We start from the raw sequence: 20997 nt of genomic DNA, 5'->3' as shown, positions 1-20997 counted from the left end.
TAGTAGGCATTTAATAAATGCTTGTTGATTGACTGGAAGGCAACAGTAAACCAGGGACTGATTTTTAAACCTTCATTAGGTCTCAGACAAGCCTTGGAGTAGTTCTAACCCTGTTGCATAATATCCTCCAAAAATAGACTCCCAGAGGCCCGAGACTCCGCTTACCTGTGTTTTTTCCTGCCAGCCTGTTCATCAGGTAGGATTTTCCAGTACGAAACAGGCCAACAATGGCTACCACCACCACTGGCTCGGTAATGGAAGTAAGAATCTGTAGGGCTTCCTGGTTTACTTTCAGCTCTCTATTCCTGTTTTCTATAAGACATACGGGGGCCAGCATAGGCTCTGCTGCTTCCATGGTCACCTGTAAATGCAGAAGAGCCCCTTAGACAGAAACCAAGACACAGAATTCATGGCATCTTCAACTGAGACTGTGAGGTGAGGGAGGTATTAGTAACAGCAGAAGAGAGGATGCTCTGCCTTTGTGGAATTCTGTTTTTAGGAACACAGAACTGATGGCGGCAGATAATGATGATAATGGCAATGATAATAATTATTTTTATGTAATGCCTTAAGAATTCCAAAGCACTCTACAAATATTATCTTATCCTCCTGACAACCCTGGAGATCAAGTACAATTATTATACCCATTCTTATAGGTGAGGAACTGAGGCAGACAGTTTCTGGGCTTAAGCACAAGTCTTCCTGACTCCTAGCTCCATAATCTATCCACTGCACCACCCAACTGCCTTGACCAGCTCTTCATTCTTGATCCCTAGGGCTATAACTTACAAGAGATTCCCAGTCTCTGAAAGGCCCACCCTGGAAGTTTTTACCAGGTCTAAGAACCATATCTCTTTGCATTATGTTGGTCCAGGCCCACAGTGGCCATGGAAATGAGTCAGTGTGAGAGAAGAATCATATGGGACAGTGTCTGGAGCAAATACTTTGAGATAAATAGTTTTTCCTTAGTGCCTGGTGCTAGACCCTTCTTAATGTGGCCTGAGTGATTTTGGGATCCATCTTCCTTTCTCCCACCCACCCTGAGCTTTCTTATCCCTGCCCCAATTTCTGTTCTTTGACTCCTTCTTTGTCCTCTGCATTTGTGGACACCAAGGAGCTCTTTGGTTTGACTGTGGCATGGCACTGTCCCAAATCATTGCCATCATGGCAGCATGGATAGAGAGTTGATTGGGGAGCCAGGAAGACATAGATTAAATAATTTCTTTGATATAACCTGGCCATGTGACCCTTTGTAAGTCATAGAACCTACCAACGATCCATGGATATCTCTAAGACTATAAATCGCAGAACAGTTGTAAACCTACACTGGTAGAGGGAGCTCCACTCCCAGAAGATCATTACACTAAAGAAACCTTAGGTCCAGAACAATAAAAATATATTGATGTAAGTCACCCCCTTTCCCTTTCCATATAGGGAACAAGAGCCCCAAATTCTGACTTCATGACAGGAATCCAGAACCAGTCCATCCGTGGCTGCTTAGACAATAACTGAAACTCTGGTCATTCTCAGTCCTTGCAGGTAGGGCTCTGGGGTGTTGCAGCCAAATCCTAGGCCCAGAGCTCCAGTTGAATCCAACCCTTAGACAAGTGGTAGAGTTGTAAAGAGCTTAAGAGTCCTTTCTGGGAGTCAGGAAATGAGGCCAGGTGAAGGGCAGTCATCCTCCCTGCCTGCCTCCCAGGCTTACCAGGGATTCTTTCTGCGTAGTTTGTAGACATTTCTCCTGCATTTCTGGTCCAATGTAGGTAGTCTAGGAACTGCTGGGAACTCCTGCAAACATCCCAGAGCTTGGACCAAGGCAGCCTTCACTGTGTCAAACCTGGAAGGCAGGCTACTCTCAGTATTGACCCTGACCTAATCAACTATAGTTGTCAGTGGACAATGTGGATCAGGGAGACTTTTCCCATTTGTCTTAAATTTGAAATATTTGGATAATCTGGGTTGGGAAAGGAGAAGGAAAAGCAATAAGACAAGTCATTCCCTCACATTATCTATGGTCCTTATGATTACAGATGATTCCACAGTCAGCTTAGATTCTTCTAGGGTCTGGGTTTTTCCCCCTTTTTCTGGCATTTATTTAGTATCATATTTTCCCCCAATTACATGTAAAAATGATTTAAAACACTAGTCTTTAGAACTTTGAGTTCCTACTTCTCTCCCTTCCTCCCTCCCCTTGCCACCCCACTCCCCTTAGCCTTTGAGAAGGCAAGCAATTCTATATGTTATACATGTGTAGTCATGCAAAACATTTCCATATTAGTCATGTTGTGAAAGAAAACATAGACAAACATACAAGAAAAATAAAGAGAATTTTAAAAACTAATGCTTCAATCTGTATTCAGACACCAGCAGTTCTTTCTCTGAGGATAGATAGCATTTTTCATCATAAATCCTTCAGTTATCTTGGTTCATTGTAGTGCTGAGAATAGCAAAGTCATTCATGTCTTACAATACTGCTGTTATTTTGTACACAGTTTGTATCAGCTTATGTAAGTCTTTACAGGTTTTTCTGAGAGTATTCTGCTCATCATTTCTTATAGAACAATAGTATTGCATCAAAATCACATACCACAATTTGTTCAGCCATTCCCCAACTGATAGGCATCCTCTCAATTTCCAATTCTTTGCCACCAGAAAATATGAATATTTTTTGTACATATAGACCCTTTTCCTTTTTGTTTTTTATCTCTTTTTGGAAACGGACCTAGTAGTGGCATTGCTAGGTCAAATAATATGAATGGTTTTAGAGCCTTTTGTGCATAGTTTCAAGTTTCTTTAGAGAATGGTTGAATCAGTTCACAGGTCTACCAACAGTGCATTAATATCTCATTTTCCTACATCCCTTACAATATTTGTCATTTTCCTCATCTGTTCTATTAGTCAATCTAATGATTATGAGTTAGTATCTCAGAATTGTTTTGATTTGCATCTCTCCAATCAATAGTGAGTCAGAGTATTTTTTCATACGGCTTTGATTATTTCATCTGAAAACTGTTCATAACTTTTGATTTTTTGTCAGTTGGGGAATGGCTCTTGTTTTTCCAAATCTGACTCAGTTCTCCATATGTTTGAGAAATGAGGCCTTTATCAGAGAAACTTGCTTCAAAACTTTTTTCACAGCTACTGTTGCTAACTATATTTCCTTCCATACCATTTCCTTCCCCCATTTACTCTATTCTCTCTCAACCTGTCCCTCCTCAAAAGTGTTTTGCTTTTAATTACCCACTTCCTCAATCTGCCTTCCCTTCTATCACCCCCCCCTTTCTTTTATACCCTTGCCCTCCTACTTTCCTGCAGGGTAAGATAGATTTCTTTTCCCAATTGAATGTGTATATTACTCCCTCTTTGAGCCAATTCTATAGAAAGTAAGGTTCACTCACTCCCTGTCACCTTTCCCATCTTTCCCTCCTTTGTAAAAGCTTTTTCTTGCCTCTTTTATATGAGATAATTTATCCCATCCCACCTCTCCTTTTCCCTTTCTCGAAATGCATTTCTCTCTCACCCCTTAATTTTATTTTTTAGATATCATCCCTTCATATTCAACTCACAACTGTGCCCTCTCTCTACATATACTCCTTCTAACTGTCCTAAAAGTAAGCAAGTTCTTTTAGAGTTACAAATATCACCTTTCCATGTAGGAATATATACAGTTTAATCTTATTAAATCTCTTATGATTTCCCTTTCCTGTTTAGCTTTTTTTTTTTTTTTAGTGAGGCAGTTGGGGTTAAGTGACTTGCCCAGGGTCACACAGCTAGTAAGTGTTAAGTGTCTGAGGCCGGATTTGAACTCAGGTACTCCTGACTCCAGGGCCAGTGCTCTATCCACTGCACCACCTAGCTGCCCCTCCTGTTTAGCTTTTTATACTTCTCTTGAGTCTTATATTTGAAAGTCAAATCTTCTATACAACTCTGGTCTTTTCATTAAAAATGCTTGAAAATCCTCTATTTCATTGAATATTTATTTTGTCCTCTGAAGAATTATACTCAGTTTTGCTGGATAGGTGATTCTCGATTGTAGTCCTAATTCCATTGCCCTCCAGAATATCATATTTCAAGCCCTCCAATTCTTTAAGGTAGAAGCTGCTAAATCTTGTGTTGTCCTCACTGTGGCTTCACAGTACTTGAATTGTTTCTTTGTATCTGCTGGCAATATTTTCTCCTTGACTTGGGAGTTCTGTAATTTGTCTATAATATTCCTGGGAGTTTTAATTTTGAGATCTCTTTCAGGAGGTGATTAATGGAGTCTTTCAATTTCTATTTTACTCTCTGGTTCTAGAATATCATACCAGTTTTCCTTGATAATTTCTTGATAGATGATGGCAGGTCAGTTGTTTTTCCAATTAAATATTTCACAATGTCTTCATTTTTTCATTCTTTGATTTTGTTTGATTGTTTCTTGATTTCTCATTAAGTCATCAGCTTCCATTTGTTCATTTTCCATTTGGCCAATTCTGCTTTCTAAGGTATTCTTCTCCTCATTGGCTTTTTCTACCTCTTTTTACCATTGCACCTAGTCTGTTTTTTAAGATATTATTTTCTTCAGTATTTTTGTGTCTCCTTTATAAAGCTATTGACTCCTTTTTCACAACCTTCTTGCATCACTCTCATTTCTGTTCCCAAATTTTCCTCTACTTGATTTTAAAGTCCTTTTTGAACCCTTCCATGACCTGAGACCAATTCATTTTTGTCTTGGAGGCTTTAGATGTAGGAGCTTTGACTTTTCTATCTTCTTCCTCTGTGTTTTGATCTTCCTTGTCACCAGAGTAACTTTTTGTGGTCAGAATTTTTTTCTGCTGTCTGCTCATTCCCCCAGATGATTTCTTGACTTTTAATTCTTTGTTAAAGTGGGGCTCTGCTTCCAGAGTGGTTGGAACTGTCCCAAACTTCAGGGGTTTTGTGTAGCAGTTTTCAGAGATATTTCTAGGGACCTGTAAGTTTCAGTTTTTCCAAGGTGGTATGATCTAAGGAAAGGTGTATTTACTACTCTCCTTGGCTGTGCTGTGGTCTTTGAGCAACAAGCACTCTTTTCTGCCCTGGAACTGTGATGAAAGTCCCTGTTCCATTGCAGCAGGCACAAGTTCTGGTGTGTGAACTTCTCCTCACCCTGGGACTACAACCCAGAACTGTGACCCAGTTCTGAGCATGGATAAAATAACAGAATCCTACCTCAATGATAGCAAAGAGATCCCTGTAATCTCCTTCTGACCAGTTGTTCTGCTCCCTTACCTTCTGTGGGCTGAGAGCTTTAGAAACAGATGTTGTTGCTGCAGATTCAGTCACTCCCAAGGCCTGCTTCTCCTTTCCTGGGGCCTGGTCTCCTCTGTGCTGGACTGCACTCCACTCTTAGCCAGGTGTGACACATCTTTCCTGCTGACCTTCTAAGTTGTCTTTTGTTGGAAAATTATTTTCCCCACCCTTTTGTGGGTTCTGCTGCTGCAGGAATTGTTTTATGGCATGATTTAAAGGTATTTAGAGAGGGTTGGGAGAGAGCTCAGGCAAGTCACTGTCTTTCCTCTGCCATGTTGACTCACTTCTAGGGTCAAGTTGAGAACAAAGTGACTTTGATCTGAATTCAGGGGGGGTCAGTCAGAAGCAGGTGGAATGGTGGAAAATCCAATCCAATTTCCTTTAAGGTTTCCTTCAATGTGATATGGTGTTAGAAGTACTAATTGTAGGACTTTAAAGGTTCATGGAACTTTGTGATTTTCACACCTTTTTAAAAAAATGAACAGATGCTATGGTTTTTGCTACCCCAATTCTATACAAAAGGCCAAGAACATGGTTGGGTACATAACACAATTGCCTTGCCCTTTGAGCTTACATTTGTTCCCGTGTCTTCCTTAGCTCTCTCTCATAAAGCAGCAAGGCCTTGTTGAGGGCCTGAGAGTCAGGAAGAACTGAATTTGAGTCCTACCTCTGATACATCCTGACTGTGTGACATGGGACAAGTCATTTAACCTCCTCAGAGCCCCCCAGGAATTCATTATGACAATATGCGCAGAGTGGTGCTGATTGAAATTGGAGAAGAAATCTCACTGAAGTTATCTCTATCGACAAGTTCAAAGAGCCAGATCACTCTCATATTTGCAAGGAAGAGCCAAGGATTTGAGGGTTGACACAATTGGGATAAAGAACTTAGCCCTGGAAAGTTTTCAGAAAAGTTATCCCATAGCAGATGCTACCTGGGACAAGTTTAGTAATGGAAGTTAAGCCAGGATATTCTAACTCCAAGTCTGAGAAATCCTGGCAGATAATGCCACAGATTAATGATCAAGAAATAGAATTCAAAAATAGCCTTAAGACTGAATGTACAAGTTAGTTGGGATGGCCCTGAATCTTTGTTACAAAGAGCTTGATCCTTGGGTTCTGGGATCTCCTTTTGGAGAGAAGAGGCCCATTCCAACTGAGGCTCAGAAAAATTCATGGATCCCCCAACAGAGAAAAACCACTCAGGGATGTTCTGTAGACTGATGATTCTATGTGAAGTTGTCTGCCTTGTGTAAAAGGGGTACAGCAGAAAAGCCTCTGGGCATTAGCTGTTTTCTTTGAGCTAATTGTGTCTTCTGCTTGATTAGAAAACACAGATGTTGGTAGGGGCCTATGAATTTTGAACCTCATAGTGTGAGGACCTGTAGAGTAAGCTGAACTTGGGGTAGACTTTCCTGGGAAGCTCATGGTGAGAGCTGGGGGATGCTCTATGAGTGACACAGAAATCTTTTGACTTCTACAACACTCAGTGAGGCAGATGTGATTGGTACTATAATACAGGTGACAACACTGAAGATGAGGAGGAAAGGGCTCAAACCTGGATCTTCTGATGAAAATTCCAGGATCTTTTTCTCTCCAACATACTGAATAACAGGAAGGCAAATTTGCTTTCCCTGCCCATCTTCCCATCCCTTTCTTTCCATGGTGGTGTTGCTTCTTAAGCACAGCCACTGACCCCAATCTCCTTGTACCTTTAGCTTATGATCTAGATCCATTTTCTCCCCTCTGAGTGTCTGTATCCTATCTTCCTCCATCTTCTTTTTCAGTTGGTTGATTTGTTCTTCATAATATCTCTTCTGAGCTTCCATCTTTTGCTGCATTTCCATCTGTTGCTCTTCCAACAACTTCTTCTCCTTCTCAGCTGCTTCTCTTTTAACCTGTTCAACTATGTGATAGAATAGAAAGTATAAGAAGATTAAATCAGGTGAGGCTAGTTTTCATTTCTTGCCAGTCAGCAAGCATTTAAGTGCTTACTAAGGGCCAGGCATTGTACTAAATATTTGAGACCAAAAGAATATGGAGGCTAAACACAATTCCTGCCCTGAAGGAGCTGTCATTCTAATGGAAGAAAGAGCATCCAGATAATTATTCAGATGCAACCTATATAGAGAGTTAAGGGGACACAATATGAATGAGAAAGGCAACATTAAAAGTGGAGGCACAAAGACCTTTTGAAAAAGGTGGGATTTTAGCTGAGATATGAGGTATGAGGCAGAGCATTAATGGCAAAGGGCACAGCTAGGGGAAAAGGCTGAAGATCACAGAGGCCTTCTCATTTCCAAGTTGCTGGAAGTAAGTCAGTGTTGCTGAAACATAGCATACATAGAAGGGAGTAACATAGAAAGAAAAGTAAATGGAGGAAAGGGCAAATTTATGAAGGGCTTTAAATATTAAATGGAGGAGTTTATATATGATCCTGAGGTAATAGGCTGTCATTGGAGGTCACTGAGCAGGAGGATGACACATAACATTTTCTCCTGAACTCAGAACCCAAACTGACTACGAGAAAGAGACTGTGAATTCCTAAGTTTCTTTTTTCTTGATTAGACCCAAAGAAGCAGAGCTGAGAATATCTGGGGGAATAGCCCTTTCTGATCTGTGGGATTTTACAGACATGACCACAGTTGCTGTTACACATCCAGCAGGGACTGGAAAAGTAGAGAAGAGGGAATACCAAGTGTTTCAGGTAATCTTCATGTCAAGCCCAGGGAAGGCCCAGACCCACCAAATCCCCTGCATGACTAGATCATCACAGTCCAGCTCCATGTACCTTGCAAGGCCTTCTCTTGGGCAGTGAGAGCTTGATCTGTCTTCAGGATGGATGCTTCTGTCATTGCCAGTGACTGTAGAGACCTTTGGAGGACCTCATCTGCCTGGACAATCACACAAGACAGACACACATAATTTTCCCCAGACCAAGTCAGAGGGGCATATCCTCTGTGGCAGGAGCAATATCTTTTATACAGAACAGACTATTCTATTGCTTTAAAGGTATTGAGAACATTTTTGGGACATGGTTGACTCAGGAGCCACTGATGTGACCTACTGGTCAGTGAGTAACAAAGAGACATGCCACAAGAAGGCACAGTTATGAGTATCTCATGTCATTCCAAGCTTGAACTTGAGGCACTGGGCCAGCCTGTGCCAGGCCTAGCCTAATATGACCCTCATATGGCCTAGCTTCCTCGATTCCACAGCATATTCTCTGGGCAGGGAGAAGAGATATCTGTTGAGAACTTCCAGCTGAGATGTGAATTAAAAAGCCAAAGGTGTCTAGACATTCTCCTCGTGGGTGGTTATTGGCAGGAGAAAGTCAGTGGTCAGATACCCAGTGGCACCAATGGAGCCCTCCATACAGGGTCATCAGTCCTGGCCCCCAGGACTTTCCTCACCTTTATGCCTTTCCTGGGCACTTGATGATAATTGTTTATCATGTTTTCTCTTTCTTTCCCGTAGAGCTTGTAACCCCCTGGCACATAGAAGGTGCCTTTAGAAATGGCTTCCCTCAGGGCCTGCAAGAGGATTTCAAGCTTCATTTGACAAGATTTGGTTGATTCTTCCTCATTTTGACTTATGAAATGTTTCTTCTCAGTTTCTAAGATCTCCTGCCAATGAGATGGAGAGAAAGACAACCAGGGAAAAGGAAGTCATATTAGAGTAATAACAATACCAGATAATGATTGACATGATGCCTCAAAGGCTACCAAACCACCCTATTGCATGGAGAAGGGAGTGAGATTCTAAAGAAACTCTTGAGAAAAGATCTTTGTGCTTGGAGTTTTTTGAAAGATGTTTAGTGTGGTGGAATAAAAGGTAAAATTCTGGCTTTGGAGCTGAGATACCCAAGCTCTGGTTTTAATTCTGCTTCTCTGTATATAGGTAATCATGGACAAGTCATCTCTCCTCTCTGGGACCCAAAGTCCTCACTCTCCTATTGAGCTGATTACATCAAGTGTCCATGCCAGCCCTGAAAACCTATGGTAATGATGCTCCCTTTGGTGTGGGCCAAGTAGATTCTGCCAGGCTAAGTAAGACTGAGCAGATGTTGGGACTGGCAGGAAATGCTCCTGGAGGGAATCTAATGGTTCAAAGGTGGGAAGGTATGTAGAGATAAGTCTATGAGTTCAAGAAAATCTTCAGTGTGTTCTGGGAGTGCTATAATGCCATGTATTCCGCAAATATGTGAGTGGGTGACATTTGGTCTTCTAAGAACTGACTGATTTCAATGGGTCATGAGGAGGGAGAATCTTTTCATGTTAAGCGAGATTTAGGCGTCCATGCTTCTGGCTCTCTGGAGAAACCAGGTTCTTCTCATATGAAGTGGAGATATAGGTCCCATGGTCAAAAAAATTGGAAAGAGGCTGACCAGTCTCCAGATTTCATTCAGAAAAAAGAGGTAAGAGGAAGAATAATTAGCTGAGAGAACATACCACCAATTCCTTCTGGAACTTCTGTGTGTCATCCTTGAAAGAATACTTCATGAAAATTGAGATGGCTTCTTTCTCACAGTCTGTATGTAGGTTTAGCAGGTCCTGGAGAGTTTCTGTGGGGAAGTCCACCTTGAGGCGCATCTGCTCTCTATAATGGTTAGCAGCTCTTTGCACAGCAGCTGAATTCTCAGTCTGAGCCAATGTCAACACTGCATTCTCTAGGCAGGGAATGTCTCCACTAGCGATTGTCTTCATATATGTTTCCAGCAGCTTTCCCAACCCTGATTATGGGATGAAATAGAAGATGAGGCAAAGGCCAACCTTCTTTCAAGTTGGTCCAATGTTAATTATGTAGTAGAACTCATGCTTGAACAAGGATCTCTTTCACAGTGTTCTTGGCAAGTGGCTTCTAATCACAACTAGATAATTTTGATTCAAGGGGAGAGCATAGCAACTCAAGGCAGCCTCTTCTATGTTTTGACATTGTAAATGATTAAGAGGTATCGATTTTTATCAAGTCTAAATATGCCTCTTGGAAAATTCTACCCATTTCTCCTAGTTTTGACCTCTGGGCCAGGGAGAGTGGATCTAAGTAATCTTCCATGGGCTTGTTCTTCTGTGAATTTCAGTCATTTCACTGATTTGAGTCATCTTGTCCTGGAAATGGTTGATCTTGTCTATGTCTTTCCTAAAGTGTGGGTGCCTAGAACTGAACACAGAATATCAGATGTGGCCTAACTGGATACAAATATTTGCCTCATTATTGGCAATGAATACCTTTGCATTTGAGACTACTGACTCATATGGAGTTGGTAACCCATATCATTCTTCAGATCTTTTCCCCAAGAACTGTTTTCTTTCTCTATTTCCCCTATCCTCTAGTTAAGTTGATTTTTATACCCACATGGAGAACTTATCCTTATCAGCTACACCATTCATTTAGAGTCATTTTTTTTATTCTGCCGGGATAACATTATATCTCATTTCTCTCATTCATTGTATTGGTTGTTTTTCTGAGCTCCTTGTCATTCCATTTGCATCACTTTTAACTTTGTTAGCATTACTGAGACATTGAAAACCCTTGTTCCATGGCATTATAGACTTCCTTTCCATTTGGCCTCAAGTTATTAAGTTCTATTTTGGGGGTCTGGTCATTCAATAGGTTCTGAATCTCCCTAACAGCATTACCATCCGATTTTATATCTCTATATTGTTCATAATCATAGCATGACACACTGTTAAATATTCCTTTGAAATCTAACCATGCTAAGTTGCAATAATTTCTCTGATCTACATGCATCCAGTTACAGTGTCTAACAAGGACTTTTGCTTCATCTGCTGGATTTTAGTAACCACTGTTACTTTTTCTTAGGGCTCACAAGCCATCCTCTTAATAATTTATTTTAGAACATTGTCAGAAATAGAAGTCAAAGTCACTAGTTTATTTTTTACTAAAGCCACTTTACCTTTGGAGAATTATGACAATTGCCTTTCTCTACAATCGTGGTACCTCTCTAATTTAATTTAATCTAATTTCATCTCCATGAGAGATCACTGACATTGTTGTAGAGTGCATATTCCTAGGGATGTGTAAACTGAAAGCTAGGGAAACATGAACAATAAAACCCAAATGCATAAAGAGAGTAATTCAAAAATCTTACAATATCTGTACATATATAAAGAAACAAGGAGCACATATCCAATCCCAATCAAGTATGCACTGCAGCAAAGAAAACTCACTATTCCCATTGACCATGATGTCCCCATTAAGGGTCTTGGGTTTTGCATTGGAAAAGATGTAAGAGCAGAAGGTGTCTGCCTGATCCTTGAATCCAGTTTCCAGCTGGCTTTCATGGGCATCTTCAAGATGGGCTAAGAGTGACTTATCATTTGTTGGATGGTCAAATGTAAAACACTTCCGTTTTGGAAAGAATTTTCTGATGCACTCTCTTGGAAGGTTGGCCATTTGAACTTTAGGGTTCTTGCCTGAAGGATAGGAAATCAGGGATCATGGTAAGACACAGGCCAAGTACAAAGGGTTGATGAAGATGTTTAAGACGCGATTGCTGTATTCAAGTTTTCTTGTATCCATTCCTAAGGTACAGAGACAAGAATTTTTAAAAGTTGAAGTGATTTAGGGAGAGATTACTATGAATCAAACGACAGTTCACTTCTTGTAAGGATAATGTATTGTGCTCTTCAGAGGAGACACCTAGTCACATGTAGAGAAAATGGATTTGCACTAAATCTGAGTGGAAACTCTCACAGATCTATAGTTGAGCTATAATTAAGATAGAAATTGGCAAATTACTCAACTAATTACATATAACATAGAAAGAGAATTGTGGTTCCCTAAAATGAAAAAGACCCAAGGATGAAGGCTAAGATCAAGAAAAAGACAGGCTCCCATGTTAATAATAGGAGATGTTCCTTGTTTGAAGTTAATAACAATTCTGCCCCTCCAAACAGGATTAGCCATTGAGAAGAAACTGTCTCATTAGTCATCCTCAACTCTTCTTTCTCATCTCTATCCTTTATACCTAGTCAGTTGCATTCTACCTTCCAACATCTCTTGAACTTATTGCCTTCTATCCACTTATACCCTACAGTCCCCTGAGTTCTGGTTCTCATTATCTGTCACCTGGACTTTTGCAATACTTTCCTACCTGGTCTTCCAGCCTTCACTTCCTCCTATCCCTACTCATCACACACACATTACCAAATTGCCAGATGGACAAGTCTGTGGTATTATCTGGCTCTAAAAGCTAGCTACAGTGCTTCTTTAATGCCTTTGGAACTAATCTAAACAGTTGCTAGCTGTGTGACCCTGGGCAAGTCACTTAGCCTTCATTGAATGGCAAAAAAATCTAAACATGACAGATTTTCAATCTGGTTTTAATTATTCTAAATTCAATTCACACTGCTCTCCTTTCATCCTCCTTTCTATCACACTGACCTTCCTATTCTCTTGAGAATGATGTTCTATAAGCCATTTTCAATTTTACTGTTTAATCTCCCTGTATACCTGGACTCTTTTCCCTGTTACCTTTTCATATACAACCTGTAGCTCTCTGAAGCCCTCTGGTTCAATAGTACCTCCTACAGAAGTTCTTGATGACTTCTAAAGCTCTTTAGTCCTTCTTACTGCCCTTGTTCCCCTCATTAATTCTATTTTTTACCCACTTATCTTTTATCTGTTTTCTCCATTGGTTTGTAACCTTTTTGAGGGTTACAACAATTTTTATCCCTGTATGCTGATCACCTACCACAGTCTCTTAGGTACTGTAGATATTGAATTAATGCCTTTTGACTAGAATTGATGGAACTCATTGTCAAACATGATTTAGAAACATTTCCAGTGAGATTAGCATCCCTACCTGTAAGTCATCAGTGAATTATCAGCCCACAATATAAATAATATATAATGTGAGATTTGTATATTTAGATTTCTAACCTATTATGAAGTATGTTAGGAGAAGAAAGAGTATTAGAGTAATTACAAAGCTGAATGGGATTATCTGTTGGTCAGTCAGAAACCTTTAGGATAAGCAAGATATGTTTGAGAGAGAGCCAGTGTTTCTCTAGAATTCTTAAGGAGAGAAACCCTCTGTCCTCACTAGCTAATAGATATATGGCTAAGGTCTTTTTAGAGGTGTTGGAATACAAACTCTTTATTTTACAGATAAGGAAACTGAGGCTCAGAGACATTAAATGACTTGCCCAAAGTCATATGGGAAGTAAGCACCAGAGGTGTAATTTGAACCCAGGACATCTGACTCCCATTTCCTTTTTCCTGTACAACATTGCCTCTAGGGTACATGGCTATCTCTATGATATTACTAGAGAGTAATAATTCCTCAGATTTTTCCCTGTACTGAATAAAATAACCCTAAAAATCAAGTCATCCCCTTTTCTTGAAGTTCCATGCTCATCAACAAACTTCAGGACACCGATAAAAATCTTCCCTCTTTAGTAAACTTATAAGATATAAACCCATCACAAAAATTTGCAAAAATCAATTATCTCAGGGACTACTTCCCCCTTGGGAATGGTCACTAGGTCATGGAAATTCTGGAGCTAGAGAAAATAGATCAACAGACCCTCAGCAAAGCCATGAGAACTTTGATGGTTTTCAGCCTCCCTTTCTACAGTCCATGAGATTCTAAAGAATAAGCCCCAGGAAGAAATAGCTCAGTTCCAAAGAAACAGAAAAGCATTTTTTGTCATTTCCCCCTGTACTTCCCAGGACCACCCATGTGCCCAATCTTTATTCCTAATAAATTACCTTTACTGAGTTTCAAGGCATTTTCCAGGTACTCATCTGGGGTGATGGGGTGGCCATCCAGCTCAAGCTCCAGGGTGAAATCCCGCACAGTCCACACAAAGTCTGGGAAGAAGTCTACAAACTCTGCTGAGTCTTCTGTTCCATCAGCATTAGGTGAGGATTTGACCTTGATTAGCTTTGTCAGCTCTGTCACATATCTAAGATCATGGATAAGGAAAAGGAAACACTCAGAGGTGGCATCAGTTTCCAATTCTACTTGTGGGATCTTCCCTCCACTGAGTCTTATAAATTCTCTCCCCGACCTTCCCTTCTGCACTGTTGGGATTTCAATCACAGATGTAAAAGTGGAAAGGAAGACCTTTTTAGGGGAGTCCCAGATCAACATGATGCTTCAATCAACTTATTGAGTCCCAAATTCTCATTATGGTTTTTGATTGCTATAACATTAGAACACAAGGTCTTATACTGAGCAAGCCAGTTAAGAATCATAAATGTTTACTATGCAGTGTTCTAAGTGCTAGGCATACAAATAAAGGTGAAAACATGGTCTCTGCTCTCAAGGAGCTCATATTCTACAGGGGGAGATAACATGGAAACAATTATGTATGCTATGTACCTACATATAGACTATATATCTATATCCATATATATTTACATGCATATATGTATATATACACACATTTGGATACATTTGTGTATGTATATCGACATCGCTATCAATATTTATATATGAATTATCTGCATATACAGACATACATATATATTTATACACACATTGTATAAATGCAAGGGATACCCAGAGGAAAGCCAGTAGTATGCAGAGACTGGGAAAGATCCCTTGCTGAAGGCAGGATTTGAATTGAGTCTTGGAGGAAACAAAGGAAGGTAGGAATTAGAAAGGAAAGGGGAGAGAATTCCAGGAATGAAGGAATTTCAGTTAAAAGGGTACTGAGTGAGAAGATGGAATGTCAAGAAAGAAGAGCAGTGTGGTCTGATGGCAGAGTATGAGGAGGAATGTATAAAATGACTGAAAATGTAGGAAAGGGCACTTTGGTAATGGCTTTATCATTTTTTAAAAATTTTTTTTTTTTTTGGTGAGGCAATTGGGGTTAAGTGACTTGCCCAGGGTCGCACAGCTAGTAAGTGTCAAGTGTCTGAGGTTGGATTTGAACTCAGGTACTTCTGAATCCAAGGCCAGTGCTCTATCCACTGCGCCACCTAGCTGCCCCCGGTAATGGCTTTAAAAGCCAGGCAGAGCATGATTGATACATAGCAAACATTTATGCTTCTTAACTGGCTTGCTCAATATAAGACCTTGTGTTCTAATGTTATAGCAATCAAAAATCTTGGAGGTATTAGGATCCACAGGAGTTTATTAAGTAGATGATGGAGTGACATTGTCAAATCTGTGCATTATGAAAGTTATATTCACAACTGAATAAAGGATGGACTGGCATAGAAAGAGCCTTGAGGTCGGTAGTATGCAGAGATTGGTAAAGATCCCTTCCAAAGGTAGTATTTCAACTGAATCTTGGAGGAAACAAGAGAAGATATGAATTAGAAGGGAAAAGGGAGAGAATTCCAAGCATGAAGGAGAGTCAGTTAAAAGGGCATCAAGTGAAAAGATGGATTGTCAAGCAAGAAGAGCAATATGGTCTTATGGCAGAGTATGAGGAGGAATGTATTAAGAAGACTGAAAATGTAGGAAAGGGCACTTTGGTAATGACTTTAAAAGCCAGGAAGAACATGTTATATTTGATCTTGGGGATGATATGATCCACAGGAGTTTATTAAGTAGATGATGGAGTGACATTGTCAAATCTGTGCATTATGAAAGTTACATTCACAACTGAAAAAAGGATGGACTGGCATGGAGGGAGACTTGAGGTCGGCAGACCAACCAGTAGTCTATTGCAATAGTCTAGGTGTGAGGTGATGAGGACCTGCAGCAGAATGGGAGCAATATCTGAGGAAAGAGGGGGGTGCATGGGAGATATTATGAAGTCAGAAATCAAAACTCATGTTAACAGATTGTATACATGGAATTAGATAGAGTGAAGAGTTGAGGATTACATCTAGGTTAAGAGGCTAGAGACCTTGAGGGATGGTGGTGCTCATAACATTAATAAGAAGTTGTGAAGGGGCGGCTAGGTGGCACAATGGATAAAGTACCGGCCCTGGAGTCAGGAGTACCTGAGTTCAAATCTGGCCTCAGACACTTAACACTTACTAGCTGTGTGACCCTGGGCAAGTCACTTAACCCCAATTGCCTCACTTAAAAAAAAAAGTTGTGAAGAGAGAAGGGTTTGGGGGAAAAGATAATTCTATTTTGGACATGTTGATTTTGAGATGTCTACAGCACATCCAGTATGAGATGTCCAATAGGCTACTAGAAATGATAAACTAGAACTCAGCAGAGAGGTTAGGGATGAATAAGCAGATCTGATGTCATCAGCATGGTGATGGTAACCGAGTTCACTGGAGTCAATGAGATTGCCAAGCAAGAAAGTAGTATGAAAGAGAAGACAGCACAGGGCAGAACCTTGCAGGACGTGAATGATCAGTGGCCATGACCTGAATGAAGATCCAGCACAAGAGACTGAAGAGATGTCAGACAAGTAGGAGGATAAATTGTATTACGAAAATCTATTGTGAGAAATAATTATAACCTATATTTGGGTTGGATGTATTGTTCTTGCCTTCTTTCTTAGTCCTTTCTTCTCCTCCCCTCCCACTCCAAGGTTCAGTTTTCCTTGTAAAGTAAGATTCCATTGAATCTCTTCATCTGAGCCAAGCCCAAGCCAAGCTTACAATGAATCTTGGGTGGAGACAGATCCAGTTATCCACATAACTGAAGGACTTTACTGATGAAATTCAGCTTACACCAAACTACACCGAGGTGGAACCTATTGTGCTCTGATCAGCTTGTGTGGAGTCTACCTTCTTTCCCTCATGTCTTTTTTGACCAAGCTTTGAGTGACCTAACTCACTTATCCCCAGCCTTTATTTTAATATAACATACTTCCAATCTTGTCAACCTGTTAGATTTGATTGCTGTTAGCCAATTAGATTTGATCGCTATGTTATGGACCTTGTGCAGTTAGACGGGCATTTAAACTGTGACCCCCCCCACCTCCATTGGTGTCTTTGGTCTGAGAGATGGCTGTTGACCATCTTTTTATTAGTAACTTGATGGCCTATTAATAAAATGATTAAATTACCCAGAAACTATGTCTCATACTTTTAATTGTTGAATTATCTAGGAGAAGGGCTTGATCAGCAGTTGCAAAGGCTGAAGCAAAGTCAAGAAGGATGATAATTGAGAAAAGACCAGTAATTAACAGTTTATTGTTAACTATGAATAGAGGAGGTTCAGTTGAATGATGAGGTCAGAATGCTGACTGCAGAGGGGAGAAAAGAGAGTGAGACAAAGGGAAGTAGAGGTTCTCATTACAGACATTCTTCTCAGTAAGATTCGTGATGATAGGATTGTAGCTTTTTGAGATAATAGGATTGAGTGAAGTTATTTTTTTTTAAGAATGGGGAGATATGGGGGGCAACTAGATGGCGCAGTGGTTAAAGCACCGGCCCTGGATTCAGGAGTACCTGAGTTCAAATCCGGCCTCAGACACTTAACACTTACTAGCTGTGTGACCCTGGGCAAGTCACTTAACCCCCATTGCCCCGCAAAAAAAAAAAAAAAAGAATGGGGAGATATGGCTGATTTTGCAGGCAGGGAGGTATTAAAGATTAGCGAAAGAGGGGCAGCTAGGTAGTGCAGTGGATAAACACCGACCCTGGATTCAGGAGGACCTGAGTTCAAATCTGGCCTCAGACACTTGACACTTACTAGCTGTGTGACCCTGGGCAAGTCACTTAACCCTCATTGCCTCGCCAAAGAAAAGAAAAAAAAAAGATTAGTGAAAGAACAAGAGTTGTAGATAGGATAGCCTGTTAGAAAAGACAGGATAACATGGAGCATGTGGGGGTTTGCTTTGTCAAAGAGAGGGGCCACCTCTTTATTGTGAGATAGGGTTTAAGAATGGGAAGTAGAGGAAGTCATATGGATGATGCAAGGTAAGGAAGAGGGGGGAAGAGGCTTTGCAATGATAATTCAGAGGGAAATATGAAATGATCAAGGCATTTCAGAGTTCTTGAACATGGAAGTGGAATACTTATGTATAATGGCAAGCTCAACCAAGGTCTACCCAAGGGTTCATTTGTGTGCCTTGTGCCAGACTGTTATGTGAGGGTCAGTCAATCTGGTTTGGGCACATTGACCCCAATATGGTTGGCTCCCTAGGGACAGGTATTTCTGGGGAGAGTAACTCATGATAATAGCACCTAAAATGTGAATTGCTTATCATCTATCCTAGTGATGGGGAATTAGCACTAAAGATGTCATGGATGTTCTGAAGTTCTGAAAGGATACTGCATCTGTTCCAAGGCCTGGTTGTTGATGGTGTTCATGCTGTTGTAGACAAAAATGCTGCTGAGCAGGATGGCCAAGGCAAAGATCCAGGAGTCATTCTGGGAGTCATCCTAAAAAACAGATTATGTTATTGGGCATATGATTCAACCCTTCATGCATTACAATGTATGACCCTTAGAGTCAGAGCATTGTTAGTTCCACTGGAGTCAAGGAATACTCATCTGTTCCAGATTTGATACCTGAGGTTTAGATTTTGGTCTAAATTATTTCCTGGAATCTGTTCCTAAAAGATTATCTGTCTGTCTATATTTTATCTGGTCTATTTTTTAGTCTTAACAAATCAGAGAAAAATCAAGGCTGGCAAAGCAGGGGCCTATTTTTGCATTCAGTTTATTTTTTTAAATAATATTTTATTTTCCCCCAATTACATGTTAAAACAATTTTTAACATTTTAAAAAGTTTTGGGTTCCAAATACTGTCCCTCCCTTCCTCCTCTCCTCCCTCCCTGAGATGGCAAGCAATAGGTGCAATCATGTAAAATATTTCCGTATTAGTCATTTTGTTCAAGAACAAAAGATTTTTTTGCGGGGCAATGGGGGTTAAGTGACTTGCCCAGAGTCACACAGCTAGTAAGTGTCAAGTGTCCAAGGCCGGATTTGAACTCAGGTACTCCTGAATCCAGGGCCCGTGCTTTATCTACTGTGCCACCTAGCTGCCCCAAAAGATCTTTTTAAATGAAAGAAAAAAAGAAAAATAGAAAACAAAAATAGTATGCTTCAGTCTGTATTCAGATATCACTTCTTTCTCTGGAAGCAGATAGCATTTTTCATCATGAGTCCTTTCGGAATGCCTTAGATCATTGTATTGCTGAGAAGAGCTAAGTCATCCACACTTCATCGTACAATATTGCAGTTACTGTGTACCATGTTACCCTGGTTCTGTTTACTTCATTTTGCATTTGTTCATGTATATCTTTCCAATTTTTTTCTGAAATCATCCTACTTATCATTTCTTATAATACAATAATATTTCATCACAATCATATACAACAATTGGTTCTGCCATTCCCCAATTGATGGGCATCCCCCTAATTTCCAATTCTTTGACACCATAAAATGAGCTATTATAAATACTTTTGTATATGTATGTCCTTTTCCCTGTTTTATGATCTCTTTGGGATACAGAACTGGTAGTGGTATTGCTGGATCAAAAGGTATGCCCACTTTGATTGCTCTTTGAGCATAGTTCCTAATTGCTTTCCAGAATAGTTGGATCAGTTCACAACTCCACCAATAGTGCCTTAGTGTCCCAATTGTCCAACATCCTCTCTAAAATTTATTATTTTCCTTCTTTGTCATATAAACAAGTCTAACAGGTATGAGGTGGATTTGGTGCCAGACTATCATGTGAGGGTTAGCCAATCTGATTTGGGGACATTGACCCCAAGGAAGCTGGCTACCTAGTGATGGATATTTCTGGGTAGAGAAACTCATGATGATAGCTACTAAAGTATGAAGAGATTATCTGCTGTCCTGATGAAGGAACATTAACATTGAAGATGTCATGAATGTTCTGAAGTTCTGAAGTGTGAAAAGCATTTTGTAATTGTGTTTATATAATTTGTTGGGTTGACTTGGCAAGTAGACTCCCAAGTATTTCATATTATCTATAGTTATTTTAAATATAATTTCCCTTTCTACCTCTTGCTGCTGGGCTTTGTTTCTTATATATAGAAATCCTGATCATTTCTGTGGGTTTATTTTATATCCTTCAGCTTTGCTAAAGTTTTTAATGATTTCAACTAGTTTTTAGTTGATTCTCTAGGACTCTCTAAGTATGCCATAATATCATCTGCAAAGACTCATAGTTTTGTTTCCTCATTGCCTATTTTAAATCCTTCAATTTCTTTATCTTTTCTTACTGTAATAGCTGGCATTTCCAGGACAATATTGAATAATGGTGGTGATAATGGGCATCCATGCTTTACCCCCTGATTATTTTGAAAAGGCTTCTATCTTATTCCTATTTCAGATAATGCTTTCTGATGGTTTTAGATTGATACTACTTATCATTTTAAGGTAAGCTCCATATATTCCTATGCTCTCTAATGCTTTTAATAGAAACGTGTGTTGTATTTTATCAATGACTTTTTCTGTATTTACTGAGACAATCATATGATATCTGTTTTTGTTATTGAGATGGTCAGTTTTGCTGATTGTTTTCCTAATATTGAACCAGCCTTGAATTCCTGGTATAGATCCTATCTGGCCATTCAGTTTCCTCTAGCAAGCAAGATACCCAATGGAGAGACAGGACCTGTGTCAGGCAAGTCAAAGTCTTACCCCAACCTTGCCCATCAACCTCCCTAAGTAAGACTTAAAGAGAGAAAGCCCAGAGCTCTGAAGTCAAGATTGCTCTACCTTTTGGAATAATAATGCCATCTAGATAATCAAACCACCTTCCATCCTGAACCCCAACACCATTATTTTGTTGTTGTTGTTTTTTCAATTCATGTAAACATTTATTGATTGACTATATAAAAGGCATTTTGCTATACTCTGGGT

The 20997-nt window shown here is 40.0% G+C and overlaps 1 protein-coding gene across 2 annotated transcripts in view; it reads right to left on the bottom strand.

The window, feature by feature from the left end:
* Nucleotides 1-20997, bottom strand: part of LOC122753276 (guanylate-binding protein 4-like) — a 64465-nt gene that overhangs the window by 28611 nt on the left and 14857 nt on the right. For both annotated transcript variants that reach the window (XM_044000609.1, XM_044000610.1), the window contains exons 4-11: nt 18434-18543; nt 14002-14198; nt 11457-11702; nt 9717-9997; nt 8679-8891; nt 8057-8159; nt 6978-7171; nt 166-361 (exon numbers count right to left, since the gene is read on the bottom strand). In XM_044000609.1, the coding sequence (XP_043856544.1) occupies nt 166-361; nt 6978-7171; nt 8057-8159; nt 8679-8891; nt 9717-9997; nt 11457-11702; nt 14002-14198; nt 18434-18543 (1540 nt within the window). The remainder of the gene's footprint in view (nt 1-165; nt 362-6977; nt 7172-8056; nt 8160-8678; nt 8892-9716; nt 9998-11456; nt 11703-14001; nt 14199-18433; nt 18544-20997) is intronic.

Source organism: Dromiciops gliroides, chromosome 4 (assembly GCF_019393635.1).
Source record: "Dromiciops gliroides isolate mDroGli1 chromosome 4, mDroGli1.pri, whole genome shotgun sequence".
Taxonomy (NCBI): domain Eukaryota; kingdom Metazoa; phylum Chordata; class Mammalia; order Microbiotheria; family Microbiotheriidae; genus Dromiciops; species Dromiciops gliroides.
Note: the sequence above shows the minus strand (reverse complement) of the source record. Positions and strands in the feature narration are given on the sequence as shown.